Source organism: Lygodium microphyllum, chromosome 23, assembly GCF_053477565.2.
Source record: "Lygodium microphyllum isolate KBCC chromosome 23, Lygodium_microphyllum_v1.1.10, whole genome shotgun sequence".
Lineage (NCBI taxonomy): Eukaryota > Viridiplantae > Streptophyta > Polypodiopsida > Schizaeales > Lygodiaceae > Lygodium > Lygodium microphyllum.
The window spans coordinates 107330380-107342970 of NC_141157.1; the positions used below are offsets into that span (position 1 = coordinate 107330380).

Below are 12591 nucleotides of genomic sequence, written 5' to 3' on the forward strand. Positions count from 1 at the left end.
GTGTGATTTCTTTGTGTTACTCATGTAGTAGGTTGTTTTGATAGCTTGATGGCTTCATTACAGTTGTTTCCATCCTGTTCAGTTGGCTTGAAGGCCTGATGTAAATATTTCCATACATTAATATACACCTATTCATGAAAAGAGAGAGAGAGCGCTATATTAACATCTTTAAAAGGCCAAAGTTGACCTATGAGAGCCAAAACATCACATACATGTCCATGAATAATACTTTGTCAAGTGATACATAATGGAAATGAAAATGAAAATGAACACACTTTGGTCTCCCCATTGTAGTGTTTGTGGCTCCAAAACGCTGCTGGATTGGATGCCCTACTGCTTTGGTGATACTGTTATGTATGTGAAATCTTAGGCTGGCCTTTGCATGCATGTCTCATACTAGGTCATATGGTAATTATTAGTGTGATATCCTATTTTCTGCCTTTGCCGCCTTGGACACACAGGTTTTTGGATGAGTTGTGCAGCCCATTCGTCTCATGCTATGGAAGAAGCAGGGAAACTGTTCTGGTGAAGTTTGGTCTCTTGGCAGCATGTCACTACACCAAATGCATGGTTCGAGCTGGTTTGTTGGATGTTAGGGTTCATATCACAGCTTTGCAAATGGCTCTCTTGTAATCTTTGTGTGTAGAATAGCATACTTGGTTATATATTATTAGGGCTTATTATGAGAAATAAGGGTGTTTGGAAGTGAAACCTAAGAGAGTAGGCTCCTGCCAAATGAAATAGAAACCATTAGGGCTTTCATTGTATTTATGTGAAATAAGGGTGTTTGAAAGTGGAACCTACAAGAGTAGGCTTGCTCCAACGAAACCCTTGCATTGTGCAAGCATACAACCTTTTACCTCGTCAAAGAGTGGTTGGGTTGGATACCCACAGGCAACAGTCACGTTGAGCATTCACATTGGTAGCTTTCTCTCATCATCACCTCTTCTACACTGTATCAACATCCTTGCCATATAATGTTTTTTTATGGGGGATCCTACTGTCTTTATATTGCCTTAAGAAGAAAACCACAAGATCTTTCACTTGGGTTACCCAAAAGAAGATATCCATCACCTTCCCTTTTGTGGTGTGGTCAGTCCATAGTAACACCCTTGGTTTAATGCCTTAAAGTCTCGTTTAGGTGGGACCTTTTGGGCAAAATGAGTGTGGAGTATGAGTCTCTCACCCCTTGGGACCCTTTTTGAACCTAGAGAGGGTGCTGAGCCACTAAAATTGAAGGCATGTATCAGCACAATATTATCAGGCAGTAATACCTAATGTTACTCTCTTAAAGTTTCATTAATGGAAAATGTATTATATTTAGTTAGTAGGACAAATGCCCAGAAATCCCCTATAAAAAGACATGTTGTGGGCATCCATCCCATCCCAGATTATCCATAATCAGTATCTTCACCAGCCAATAGCCATCAACCAGTCCTCTACTGCCCATATCCCTCAGAGGAGGTGCTGACCAGCTTGAGCTGGTGCTGCCTTGCTGATAGCTGTCCAGGCTGCTGCCCATCTGCTGGATGTTTCTGCCGTGCCTTGGGGGACATCGTCAGCCCTTGGAAGTCAGCGTCAGCGTCAGCTCCTGCCTAGCCCGTCTACACCATTGCATGTTGTTCACCATCATTCTAATCAGCTACAGAGGAGAACAGCCAGCTGATGTCATTGTCATGCCATCATTTGCCACTTGACTGGGCTGCGTTTTCAGCCTGCATGCTCTGCACTTGCTGTTTGGAGTCTCCATTGACATTTTGCTGTGTGGAGGACTGCATCTCACTCCTTTCATTGCTGCCCGCATCATCATCATTCTCGGTCAACTGCCGTTGTTGTGTTTTTGGGATCCGCTTCAAGTGTGATGCACTCTCAAAGTTGTTCCTAGTGTCTTAAACACCACTCTCAGCTCAACTTTGGTCCAGTCCTTGAGCATGGAGTTTTGAGAATCTACATCTTGATAAGCTCTCATCTTCATTGAGCATTCATTAGATTGTGTTCATCATGTTGTCATACTGTTTGTGTTTCTCTTTGTTTGCCCTAGCATTTCTTTACAAGAGGGAGGAAGAAAGGGAGAGGGAGAGGGAGAGTGAGAGGGGGGGTTTTTGAGGGGAGCGGAAGGGAGGCAATGGGGTTTTGCAAGGGGGAATAGAGGAGGGAAAAAGGCCAAATTTCAAAATGATTTATGTAATCCGGTATGAGGACATAAAGATGAGATACGTACATTAATATACTCTTGTTTAGGAAAAAAAGAAAAAAGAGATACGGCATGAGAACATTTATGTCTATGGAATGATCATTATAGACATACAATGAAATTCTGGGTCATGGGACTTTGAATCAATAGGGATTATACCCACCACTTTAGGGGGTGGGTGTAACTAATTGTCTTAGCAAATGAAAGTGTTTGAGAAGCAAATTCTCAAAGCTGCATCAGTCAAAACACAAGCCCTTTGTTTTGGGAGCTGTCAATTGCATCAATTTGACAAGATAGTGGCAAATTGAAAGATTCAAGGTCTGAGAAATTTTTGAAGATAAAAGAATCCATTGAGAAAGATAGTGTGGATGTAGCTATAATATATACAAAAGTCATGCCATCAAGTATCAAGCATAGGGGATGCAACTCATAAAAATGTCCATGAGGTGTGATAATATTGATTGGGATTGTGAGGGAGGTTGAGCGTCTATCCGTGATCTCACACAACTAAGCCTAGTTTGTTTGTTTGGGCTAATATGGTCACTGAAAATGTGTTAAATTGGGAAGAGAGTGAGGTTGAATTATTTTATTAATGAATATGAATTTTACTAAATGCTTTTTCAAAAACTTTACAGGACTACCTTTGTACTCTGTGCTAGTTACTTCTCATTACAGGTATTGATTGAAATCAAAGTCTGTAATTATTGCAAAATTGAATATACCATTTAAGAGAACTTATGTTGCAATATTTTTCTTTATGTTGCAAATGTTTTCCGTCAAAAAAAGCATGCTTATTCTATGTCATACTGAAGTTGACACACTGTGTGGCTCCATTGATTATTATGTTAGTTTAGGAAATGCCGTGAAATGGATTTCAAAAGAGGTTTTTCCATCTGGTGAACTGTTTTCTGTGATGATATATGGTTCAATTCTTTTAGAGTTGGACTAGCATGCTAGCGAGTCATATTGGTCACTTGGAAGCTTCCCAGAGTTACAACCCTCTACAAAGTAAGCCCTACTGTTGCAGCATAGCCTCTACTAGCGAGAAGTATAAATGTGCAACCACTCTGAGTGGTGTCTTAGATTTCTATTGCTTTTTTTACAGATGCACAGTTTTTAAAAAAATGTGCTTTTCACATATGCTCCTTAAAAACACGTTCTGTATGATGTAATAGCAATTTCTGTCGAGACAGGGCATGAGAATGGGTAAACTCCTCAAGAGATAATAGTTCCTGCACCTTCTGAATCTTTTGCCTCTCCTTACTAGGAACCATATCCATAGGCTATGATCACTTCCTATATGTGGACTACGAAATGAAACCATGGAACATCTATTGTCTCACTCATCTCTAAGTTCAAGGCATGGATAACATTTCCAATAATCCTGAAGATATCCGATGAGAATTGGCCAAACTGACATGCTTGAATTAAGCACTTGCAAAGAACCCCATTCTGCTCATGCCATTGTCCTTGATCTTTGATTCCATTAACAGATGAATCAGTTTGCTTTTATCCCACAAAGCACAAAAATTGTTCTGATTACCCATAGGCAAGGGTTGATATATTACTTTTTCCAAATATGCTGCAAGAAACAAAGCAATCTTATAGTGAGAAGGAAAGTTCACAATCTAAACCCACTTGGGCGCACATGCAATAAAAGACTGGTAGTCTCTGTCCCTGTACATGGGACCACATGAACCATTTGTGTGCCATATCATTGATGCGTGAGCAAACAACTGCTAATTATATCATGCTATGTCTAAGTCAAGTCAAGGAAACCTCCAGCTGAATAAGAGACCCTTTCTGCTGCCAGGAATTACAGTTTATGTTAACAACAACAGATAGAGCTTTGCCCATGAAAGAAATAAAACATTAGCTGGGAAGTAGAAGCTCTTTGAGTTTGCACACCACATGCTGTAGTGTTTCACTCTGCCATTTTTGGCTGTTCTCTTCCGAGCTGGCTTAAGCATCTTGTGTAATAGCTGAACATCCATAGTCTAGTGGAGACATCCATCCCACAGCATTTTAAGCTTTAAAGCCTTCTTGAGGTGTCTTTTGTGAGGCAGATAGGTCCTTTCTACGCCCTGCATTCATGTCTCTAACAGTTACAGCGAACAGGGGATATGGTGCATTGTTTTCCATTTTTTTGTATATTTTATTTCTGACATCGAGTATATACAAAGATTAGACTGCTTATACAGTAACAAGGTACTGACAAGTTGTTATCAAGAAGGGAACTGATTTGATGGTGTGCTTCACAATCAAATCTGCTAGAGTAATGGGCAGCAAACTGCCATGCAAGCTACAAGAGATCTGACAGAGACATAAGTCTGCCGAAGCAGAGAATGGTTTTACTGGTGAGCAGGGCTGCAAGAGAGCCAAATAATCCAATCAAGGTTTGAGAACGTACTCCATTTTCATAAGGATGAAATGGATGATTACTGGCTAAGGCTATGCAACGCTAACTATCACAACAAACATTTGTACTCTCTCTGTGGTGAAAAGTCAATCTTGTTACACCATGTGGGGAATCCCTAAGTGAATGAAGCTGCCCAACCTCCAGATGCACGTGGAGGCTTCTTGCGTCCTGCTCATGCAATGAAACCCCTTGCATCTCCCACCTGCTTCTCAAAGTAGATTATCTGTGTCCATATATAAGTGGGAACTTTTTCCCTGGAGAACTCACTTCACAACCCCACCTTCAAGTAAGATCCCTACTAGATCAGGGAAGAATTCACCAAAAATAGGAGATGTCTTGGTTGTTTGTCATCACAGGCAATTCTGCTACGTCAGTTCTGACAGGTTGCTTGTCAAAGGCAGGCAGGTTATGCATCAGCATACAGGTGGTTTGTCACCCCAGGCAGGCAGGTTACATCACAGGCAAATGAGTCAGCTCTGTTGTTGCCACAGGTCAACAGAGGCCGTGCAGGGCGGCAGCAACACTCACGTCACAGGTGATGATTGATTGTGTGCAGGTCAGAGGGTTAGGCGGAGCCAGTTGCATCAACAATTCAGTTGTTTTGCACATATTGTCAGGCTTGACTTTGACTTGTCGGGCAGAAGCAGGGGGGACTGCTTTGAGCAAGGGGGCTGCCTGTTTTACACCTGATACCACAGCCCGTCAACTCAGCCACAGCCTGCCTTCACCTGTCGCAGCCCGTCAATTCAGCCACAGCCTGCCTTCACCTGCTGCCACAAGCCAGCAATCAGCCACCATCTTCCCTACTTTACACATGGCATCCTCAGCTTCTTCATCCACCCTTGCAGCCTTCGTTCAGTTCCTCATCAAGCTGCATCCATCTCCCCTACTTTGGCATATCCCCCCCTTTTGGTGCTAAAATTCCCATAGCAAAGCTGGCACCATTTCTCTAGTCAGAGCCAACACCACAGTCACATGGAGCTAGTGCATCGCACGAGATCGCAGTCGGTCCCCCACCACCTCTAGGGAGCTCTAGTGCACCCCTTGCACACACTCAGCTGATGCTTTCCCGACGATTCGCTTCACTTGGACATAGAGTTGGCACTTAGGGACAAAGTGATGACCCTTGAGGCATCTTCTTTGGCTTGCAAATTGGTTGGAGATTGCCCACCCATTTGCATTCTCAAGGACTCCATCCAGTTGGCTCTTACCGTTACTCTTGCTAGGGTCACAAGAGTGGTACCCTGGGGAAGGGGTGCTTCAAGCTCTAGTTAAGCTTGCCCAAGCAGATGGAGGCAGCGCTTGCTACAAGCTTGCTTGATGTTAGATCATCAGTGGCATACTTAGATAGATGGATCGAGGGTCAGGACTCTCATCGCTTAGAGATGGCACTGCCATCACCATCTGTTTCCTAGCCTCGATGAGTACTTCACACCATACCTCTCTGAGGTTGGCAGTGCATTTGGCCATGTCTTATAGAGAGAGAGAGGACCTTTGCTGATGTAGTATCAGAACGCCCACATAGATAAGTATTGGTTTGAGTTGTTGTTCCCATAGAGTCCTTACATTCCTTTGGTTAGACCATGAGGATTCCCTTTGTCCATGGGGGTTTTCTCACCTAGCCCAGTGCTTCGCATGTAGGATGATTGGACATCTTGTAGCAGGGTGCCTCAGGACTCGCTAGTGCTAGACCTCCTTTGGAGGTGAGGGAGGCAATAGACCTAGGACATGGAGGAGGAGTGATGTAGAGCACCAAAGATGGCACAATGCTAGATAGAGGAGACAACGTGAGCGATGGTGAAAGTGCACATACGAGGGTTAGGGGTAGGAGTAGAGAGGCCTTGAGCTGAGACATGCACAGGGACAGCGGAGAGTGGTTAGGGACCTCAGGCCACCAGCCATACAGTGCCACCCTGGCTTCCTACGGCTTCCACAACCACTCCTCTTGTTATCCAAGAGCTAGAGATTCCATAGCAAATTACAACAGCACCACAGATAGCACCACAGATAGATGCGATGCAGCCAACAGAGGCAATGATACCAATAGTGACTTAGGAGATGTAGCAGGCTGCAGGTGCACCATCATCTCCTAGACTTCTACCTCCCAACAAGTGGTAATCCTAGAACACCCAACAGGTTGGGAAGAGTGAGGAGACACAGGAGAGCAAGCAAGAGGTAGAGGACTCGAATGCATACTTCGAAGGCATCCCCACTCCACCCTCCAATAGAGATAGTAGAGAGGACACATGAGAGGGTGTATGATAGGAGATAGTAGAGACAGGTGTGGGCGGCAGAGCCCCGCTCGTCTAAGAGGCTGAGACGTACTCCATGAGGATACTCTCATGGAATGTACGAGGCATGAGAGGACGACACTTTAGGTAGGGTTGGAGCCTCATGTGGCAAGATTTGCATAGAGCATTAGTAGGAGTAGCAGTTGATTTTCTCATGTTGCAAGAGCACCACCTCTTGATAGAGAGGATATCTTGTTGCTGTGGGAAGCTATTGCTAGGCTAGAGTCACACTTATTGGGCAATAGCTATGGGAGGTGTAGAGATATAGACTAGAGTTTGTATATGTGTTGGGGAGCAGTGGACCTAGTCTGTATAGGACTGGGGTATTATGATTCAAGCGAGAGCTATGTGGGTCTTAGTGAGAGTGGAGTCACTTATTGGTTTGTTGGTCATTTATGCCTCGAATGACGAATGAGATAGGGGATAATTTTGGACAGTCTCTACCATAGGTGGATCATTGGATAGTAGGGCGTGACTTTAATATGGTGGAGGCTCTCGAGGACGGGAGAGGAAGATACATAGAAACTATTAGAGGAGGAGAGAAGGCTGCTTGGGAGGAGTCACTTTTTAAGATTAGAGGCCAGGACCCATGGTTCACAATAGAGTTTGGCAGGTCCAAAGGTTCGCTCCAATTCTCTAGAAGAGACTAAGGCAGTGGGAACAAGGACTTTCTCTAGGATTGACTGATTTTATGTGGACGATTGGGTGTGCAATAGGGGCAGCCTAACAGGTATCATACTTAGCATGACCCTCTCAGACCACTCACCTATTCAGCTTTGAGAGGGCCAGAGGATCCCACTCTATTGTTAGGATTCAAGAGTAGTTGTTCTATGAGGACGATATTAGAGTGGGTCACATAGATCTGGAGATCTAGACCCTTCTCAGTTGGACAAGCAGCTAGCGACTTGTATGAGAGTATATAGGAGATTAGTTCCTTCTTCAAAGAGGAGGCCACGAGGAGAAGAGAGGGCCATTTAGAGAAGGAGAGATCTGCCAGAGCTTCATTGGTTGCCTCATGGAGGGGAGAGGAGAGATGGATGGGGGATAGGTGAGAGGATGCACATCGCCAAAGTAGAGATCGATGCTATGAAGGAAGCCAGATCAGAGTACATGTTGTGAAGATGTGCTAGGGTTTGCATTGAGGAAACACAACATGTATGACCAAGACTGAAACACAAAGACTAGACAGGGATAAGCAAAACTAAAACCCTAAATGCAAAATGCAAAATGCAAACACAAAACTCAAAACTCAAACACAAAGACAAACACAGAGAGAAGAAACCCTAAAGTGAATGAATGGTGTAAATGAATGTAAGAGTGTACAGAATGCCTAAGGGTAGATCAATGAAGTGTTTGGGAGTGACATCCATCAAAGACGGATCCCAAGTGTTGTGACCACTAGTCGAAGTGCAAAAGACGAGGAAAACACCAAATGCTAATCATCGGAGGGTTAGAAGAGTGAGGCGACAATTGTGGATGATGCTTGAGTAGTGGGTGGCAATAGAAAGCTGCAAATGCAGCAATGATGCAATTGCCAGCAGGATGGGGATCGTTGCTAGATGTCGATTGTTGGGAATAAAGGGCCATCGTGCCTTTTATATGCGCTTGGGTGTGAACACACCCTTGGCACTTGTACTTTAGTCTTTTACATGTAACTATTAAAACCCAGAAGAGTGGTACATCTTTTTTTTTGTACCCACACGTGCATCACTCTCTACTACTGCTGCTCACACACACACACACACACACTCTCTCTCTCTCTCTCTCTCTCTCTCTTCGTGAAGATAATTGAATTAATTAGTAAATATTTACATGAGACCATCAGGTTAACATTCTCTCTGTATCTCTTACATTCTATTACATTAGACCATCAGGTCAACATACTCAGTCTCTCTCTCACACTGTCTCTGTAGAATTTTACATGAGGCATGCAAGCTTTCAGAACAACCTATTACATAACCAATTCTAATAAATCACACAGAAAGAACAACTGGAGTAGAGCGAACAATCGCTAGCTAGGGACTAGCAATATCCGAAAGGACCAGGTCAGTTGACTACATAGAAGTGATTTGCCATAACACCAATCCATGCACACGGGCCACATGCCCATGGATGCCCGATGCCGAATAAAAAATAAAGGCATTGTGAGTACGCCGTATATGCCATAGGGCTGTCCATCTAAGAAAATGGAATAGGCAGGAACAACCTGAAGGCAAAGAGGGCATAGAGGACATATTTTCCATAATCCATGAATGAACTTGTTAGCAGAGTATTTGTCAGCTCATGTGTGAGTCTGAGCTTGATCTAGGATGGGCATTTTTATTAGGTATTTTAGGTATTTTTCTGGTGTGGCATTTTATGCCAGTGGAGCATTTTTATGCACCAGTCGGCCAGCATTAATGCTGTCCGACCAGCATTAATGCTGTCCGACCAGCATTATTGCTCCCCACTTTTTCAGCCTATTTATACTCAGCACTCCTCCTCAGTCAGTATCATCGTCATCATCTTCACCATCTGCAGACTCTGTGGAGAGAGGAGCGAGTGCCAGTGCCAGTGCCCACGCAGCCAGTGACTCACTGTTGTATGCGACTGTCTCGTGTTCAGATATATGGATTCCATTTTCCGTGCATACATCTGAGTTCTCATCTGTATCATGTTTTTTTCTTTTCTCTTTTTGTCTTGTGTTTCAACAGTTTATTTCAGCACATATTTATGCTTCCACCGCTGCTCCACTTCTGACATGGTATCAGTTTTCAGGATGTGTGTTTCTGCTGTGTTTTATTGCTGATTTCAGGACTGTTTTGTACCCCTGCTGATCAGTCGATTGCTGTAGCAGCCAGGCGACCTGTTTTGGGGCTGTTTTCAGCCTGCGTTTTTTGCAGTTTTGCCATCGTCTGCTGCCTACGCACCCTCTATTGCCTGCGTTTTTCATCTGCAGCTGCTGGCGACAGTTTTTCTACCTGTTTTTCTCCAGTTTACAGCCTGCGTTTTGCTGATTCAGCGTTTCTCGTGGCTGGGTGACTGTTACTTCAGGCCGTTTTTGCTGTTTTTGGCAGTTTTTGACTGATTTTTTTGACTTTCTGCAGCAGATTTTGTCTTCTATTGATCAGATTCTGGGTTCTATTGCATGTGAACTCTCATTTTCTGCAGTCTATGCTTGTGTTTTGGCTGTGTTTGCTCTCTACATTCCATCTCTTCTCTACTTCTCTTCTTATCCTCTCCATATGGCTCCTCCGTGCACTTCCATTGATGATAAGTTACATGGACCTGACTATCTCACATTTAGTGCTGTCATGAAAGCTCGGTTTGTGCAGAAGCGGTTATGGTACATCGTCTGTGGAGCTGTTCCTCGACCTCTCCGTCCTTTTCCTCTTCCTGAAGACTTTGATGAGGACAACCATGAGGAAGCGGTGCTCACATGGGACTCGGACGATGCCGGTGCTTACTCGGCGTTGCTTCGGTGTATTTCTAAAGCGGTCTTACCGGCGGTTACCTCCTGTAGGACATCTCCTGAAGTATGGCAGAAGTTGCAGCAGATGCACGAGGCACCTTCCACCATGCGGGCCGTCACACTTTATGGCCAGCTCCAGCAGATGAAGTTTGAGCCGAAAGATACTATTCAGTCTTTTCTTCTTCGCGTTACACAGGTACAGGACCAGCTTCGGCACATGCAATCTACTCTTCCCGAGGCGCATCTCGTCGGGACGGTCCTCTACAAGCTCCCCCCGGAGTTTGATGGAGTGGCCAATGCTTTGCGGGCGCAGACATCATCGTCTCTTGTCAGTTTTACACATATGATCTCGATGCTCCTTGAGCATGAGACATCCTTGAGATTACAGGGGTGGCTTCCGGCACATTATGGAGGTGAGGCTTATGTAGTTTCAGAGAGGGGGTGACGTGAAGAAGAAGTCGAAGGCCCAGTGTTACCACTGTGGCAAAAAGGGACATTTGCGGAAGGACTGCAAGACGTTAGCGGCTTCCAGGAAGGAGCAGAAGAAGAAGTGGGATGTTGACTCTACCGATGAGTCCTCTCCTTCGTCAGACTCCGACTCAGATCCTTCGACCAAGGTGAAGTCCAAGGCGCGGAAGGGATCCTCTTCTTCGGATCGCGGGAAGGGCTTGGTGGCCCCTTCCCCGGCTGCTTTCTAGTGGTGGTGATGAGGTCATCCCTCACGACTCTCTTGTGCCAGAGAGGGAGTGTGAGCGGGTGTTTAGATGGGGCAGCCGCGCCTCATCTATACTTTTATACAGGTGTACAGGTTCCAGAGAGGGACGTCCCTGACGTATCGCCTTCAGTCTGGCGGAATCAAATCTTGGAGCTGGGATTGACATCCAGGTTCATGATGAGCTGGTCATCTGACAGAGAGCGGGAGGCTTTCGTCTGGAGCTCACATGAGGGGACACTTTGGCGGTGGCGGGGAATCCATGGTCACATATGTTCAGCGGCATTTTTGACAGGATGGTCTTGTATGCTACTGCGAGACATTGATGATGGACACAGAGACATGCTATGATCTTCTCTATTTTCAGGTGTTTGGTACGATCGACATCGACATCAGGTTCTCTCCGAGGCGCCTTGGTGGTGGCTTGATCACCCACTGCTTGGGTATCCATGGTTCTACTTGGTGGTTCTATGTTGTATAGTTTTTGATCCCTTTTTCATTGTACTATTGTATTGTATCAGATCACCCATGATCTGAGAGAGGGTGTTAGCAGAGTATTTGTCAGCTCATGTGTGAGTCTGTGCTTGATCTGGGCTGGGCATTTTTATTAGGTATTTTAGGTATTTTTCTGGTGTGGCATTTTATGCCAGTGGAGCATTTTTATGCACCAGTCGGCCAGCATTAATGCTGTCCGACCAGCATTATTGCTCCCCACTTTTTCAGCCTATTTATACTCAGTGCTCCTCCTCAGTCAGTATCATCATCATCATCTTCACCATCTGCAGACTCTGTGGAGAGAGGAGCCAGTGCCAGTGCCAGTGCCCACGTAGCCAGTGACTCACTGTTGTATGCGACTGTCTCGTGTTCAAATATATGGATTCCATTTCCCGTGCATACATCTGAGTTCTCATCTGTATCATGTTCTTTTCTTTTCTCTTTTTGTTTTGAGCAGTTTATTTCAGCACATATTTATGCTTCTACCGCTGCTCCACTTCTGACAGAATTGGTATGCAGTGCTGGGTCATTGAGAACCACACATGGGCAATGAAATTCCAGATCTGCCGCGCAACAGGGCAAGAGACAAAGAGGTGAAGCAATGTCTCATCGCATGTAGTACAAAAAACACAGCGCCCTGCAGAGATCTTTCGGGCATGGAGCACTTCCCCGTTGGAAGACCCCCAATGAGCAGCCTCCACATGAACACTTTACCTTGATATGGAACCTTAGACTTCCAAAGCTGGATAAATCTTTCTCGCCACTTCTTTTTGCTATCCCTGAGATGCCAGAGCTTATTAACCTTCCTCGTGACCCATCTTTAAGCTTCCATCATCTGATGATATATTTGATTAGCCGATCTTTTTTGAAAGTCATTAGGAAGCACAAACTTCCAGTCACGCCATGGATGCAATGGCTGTAACGCAGGCAAAGGAGAGAAAAGACAGTCTTGTATTGACGACCAAATGTCCTTGTATCCACGAGGCACCCTAAAGTACTGACGAATACACCTAAAACAATAAAGGTGGG

The 12591-nt window shown here is 44.8% G+C and overlaps 1 protein-coding gene across 1 annotated transcript in view; it reads left to right on the forward strand.

The window, feature by feature from the left end:
* Positions 1 to 12591, forward strand: part of LOC148016595 (ABC transporter C family member 2-like) — a 160929-nt gene that overhangs the window by 18390 nt on the left and 129948 nt on the right. The window contains exon 3 of the mRNA XM_087664235.1: positions 2830 to 2869. Within this exon, the coding sequence (XP_087520361.1) occupies positions 2830 to 2869 (40 nt within the window). The remainder of the gene's footprint in view (positions 1 to 2829; positions 2870 to 12591) is intronic.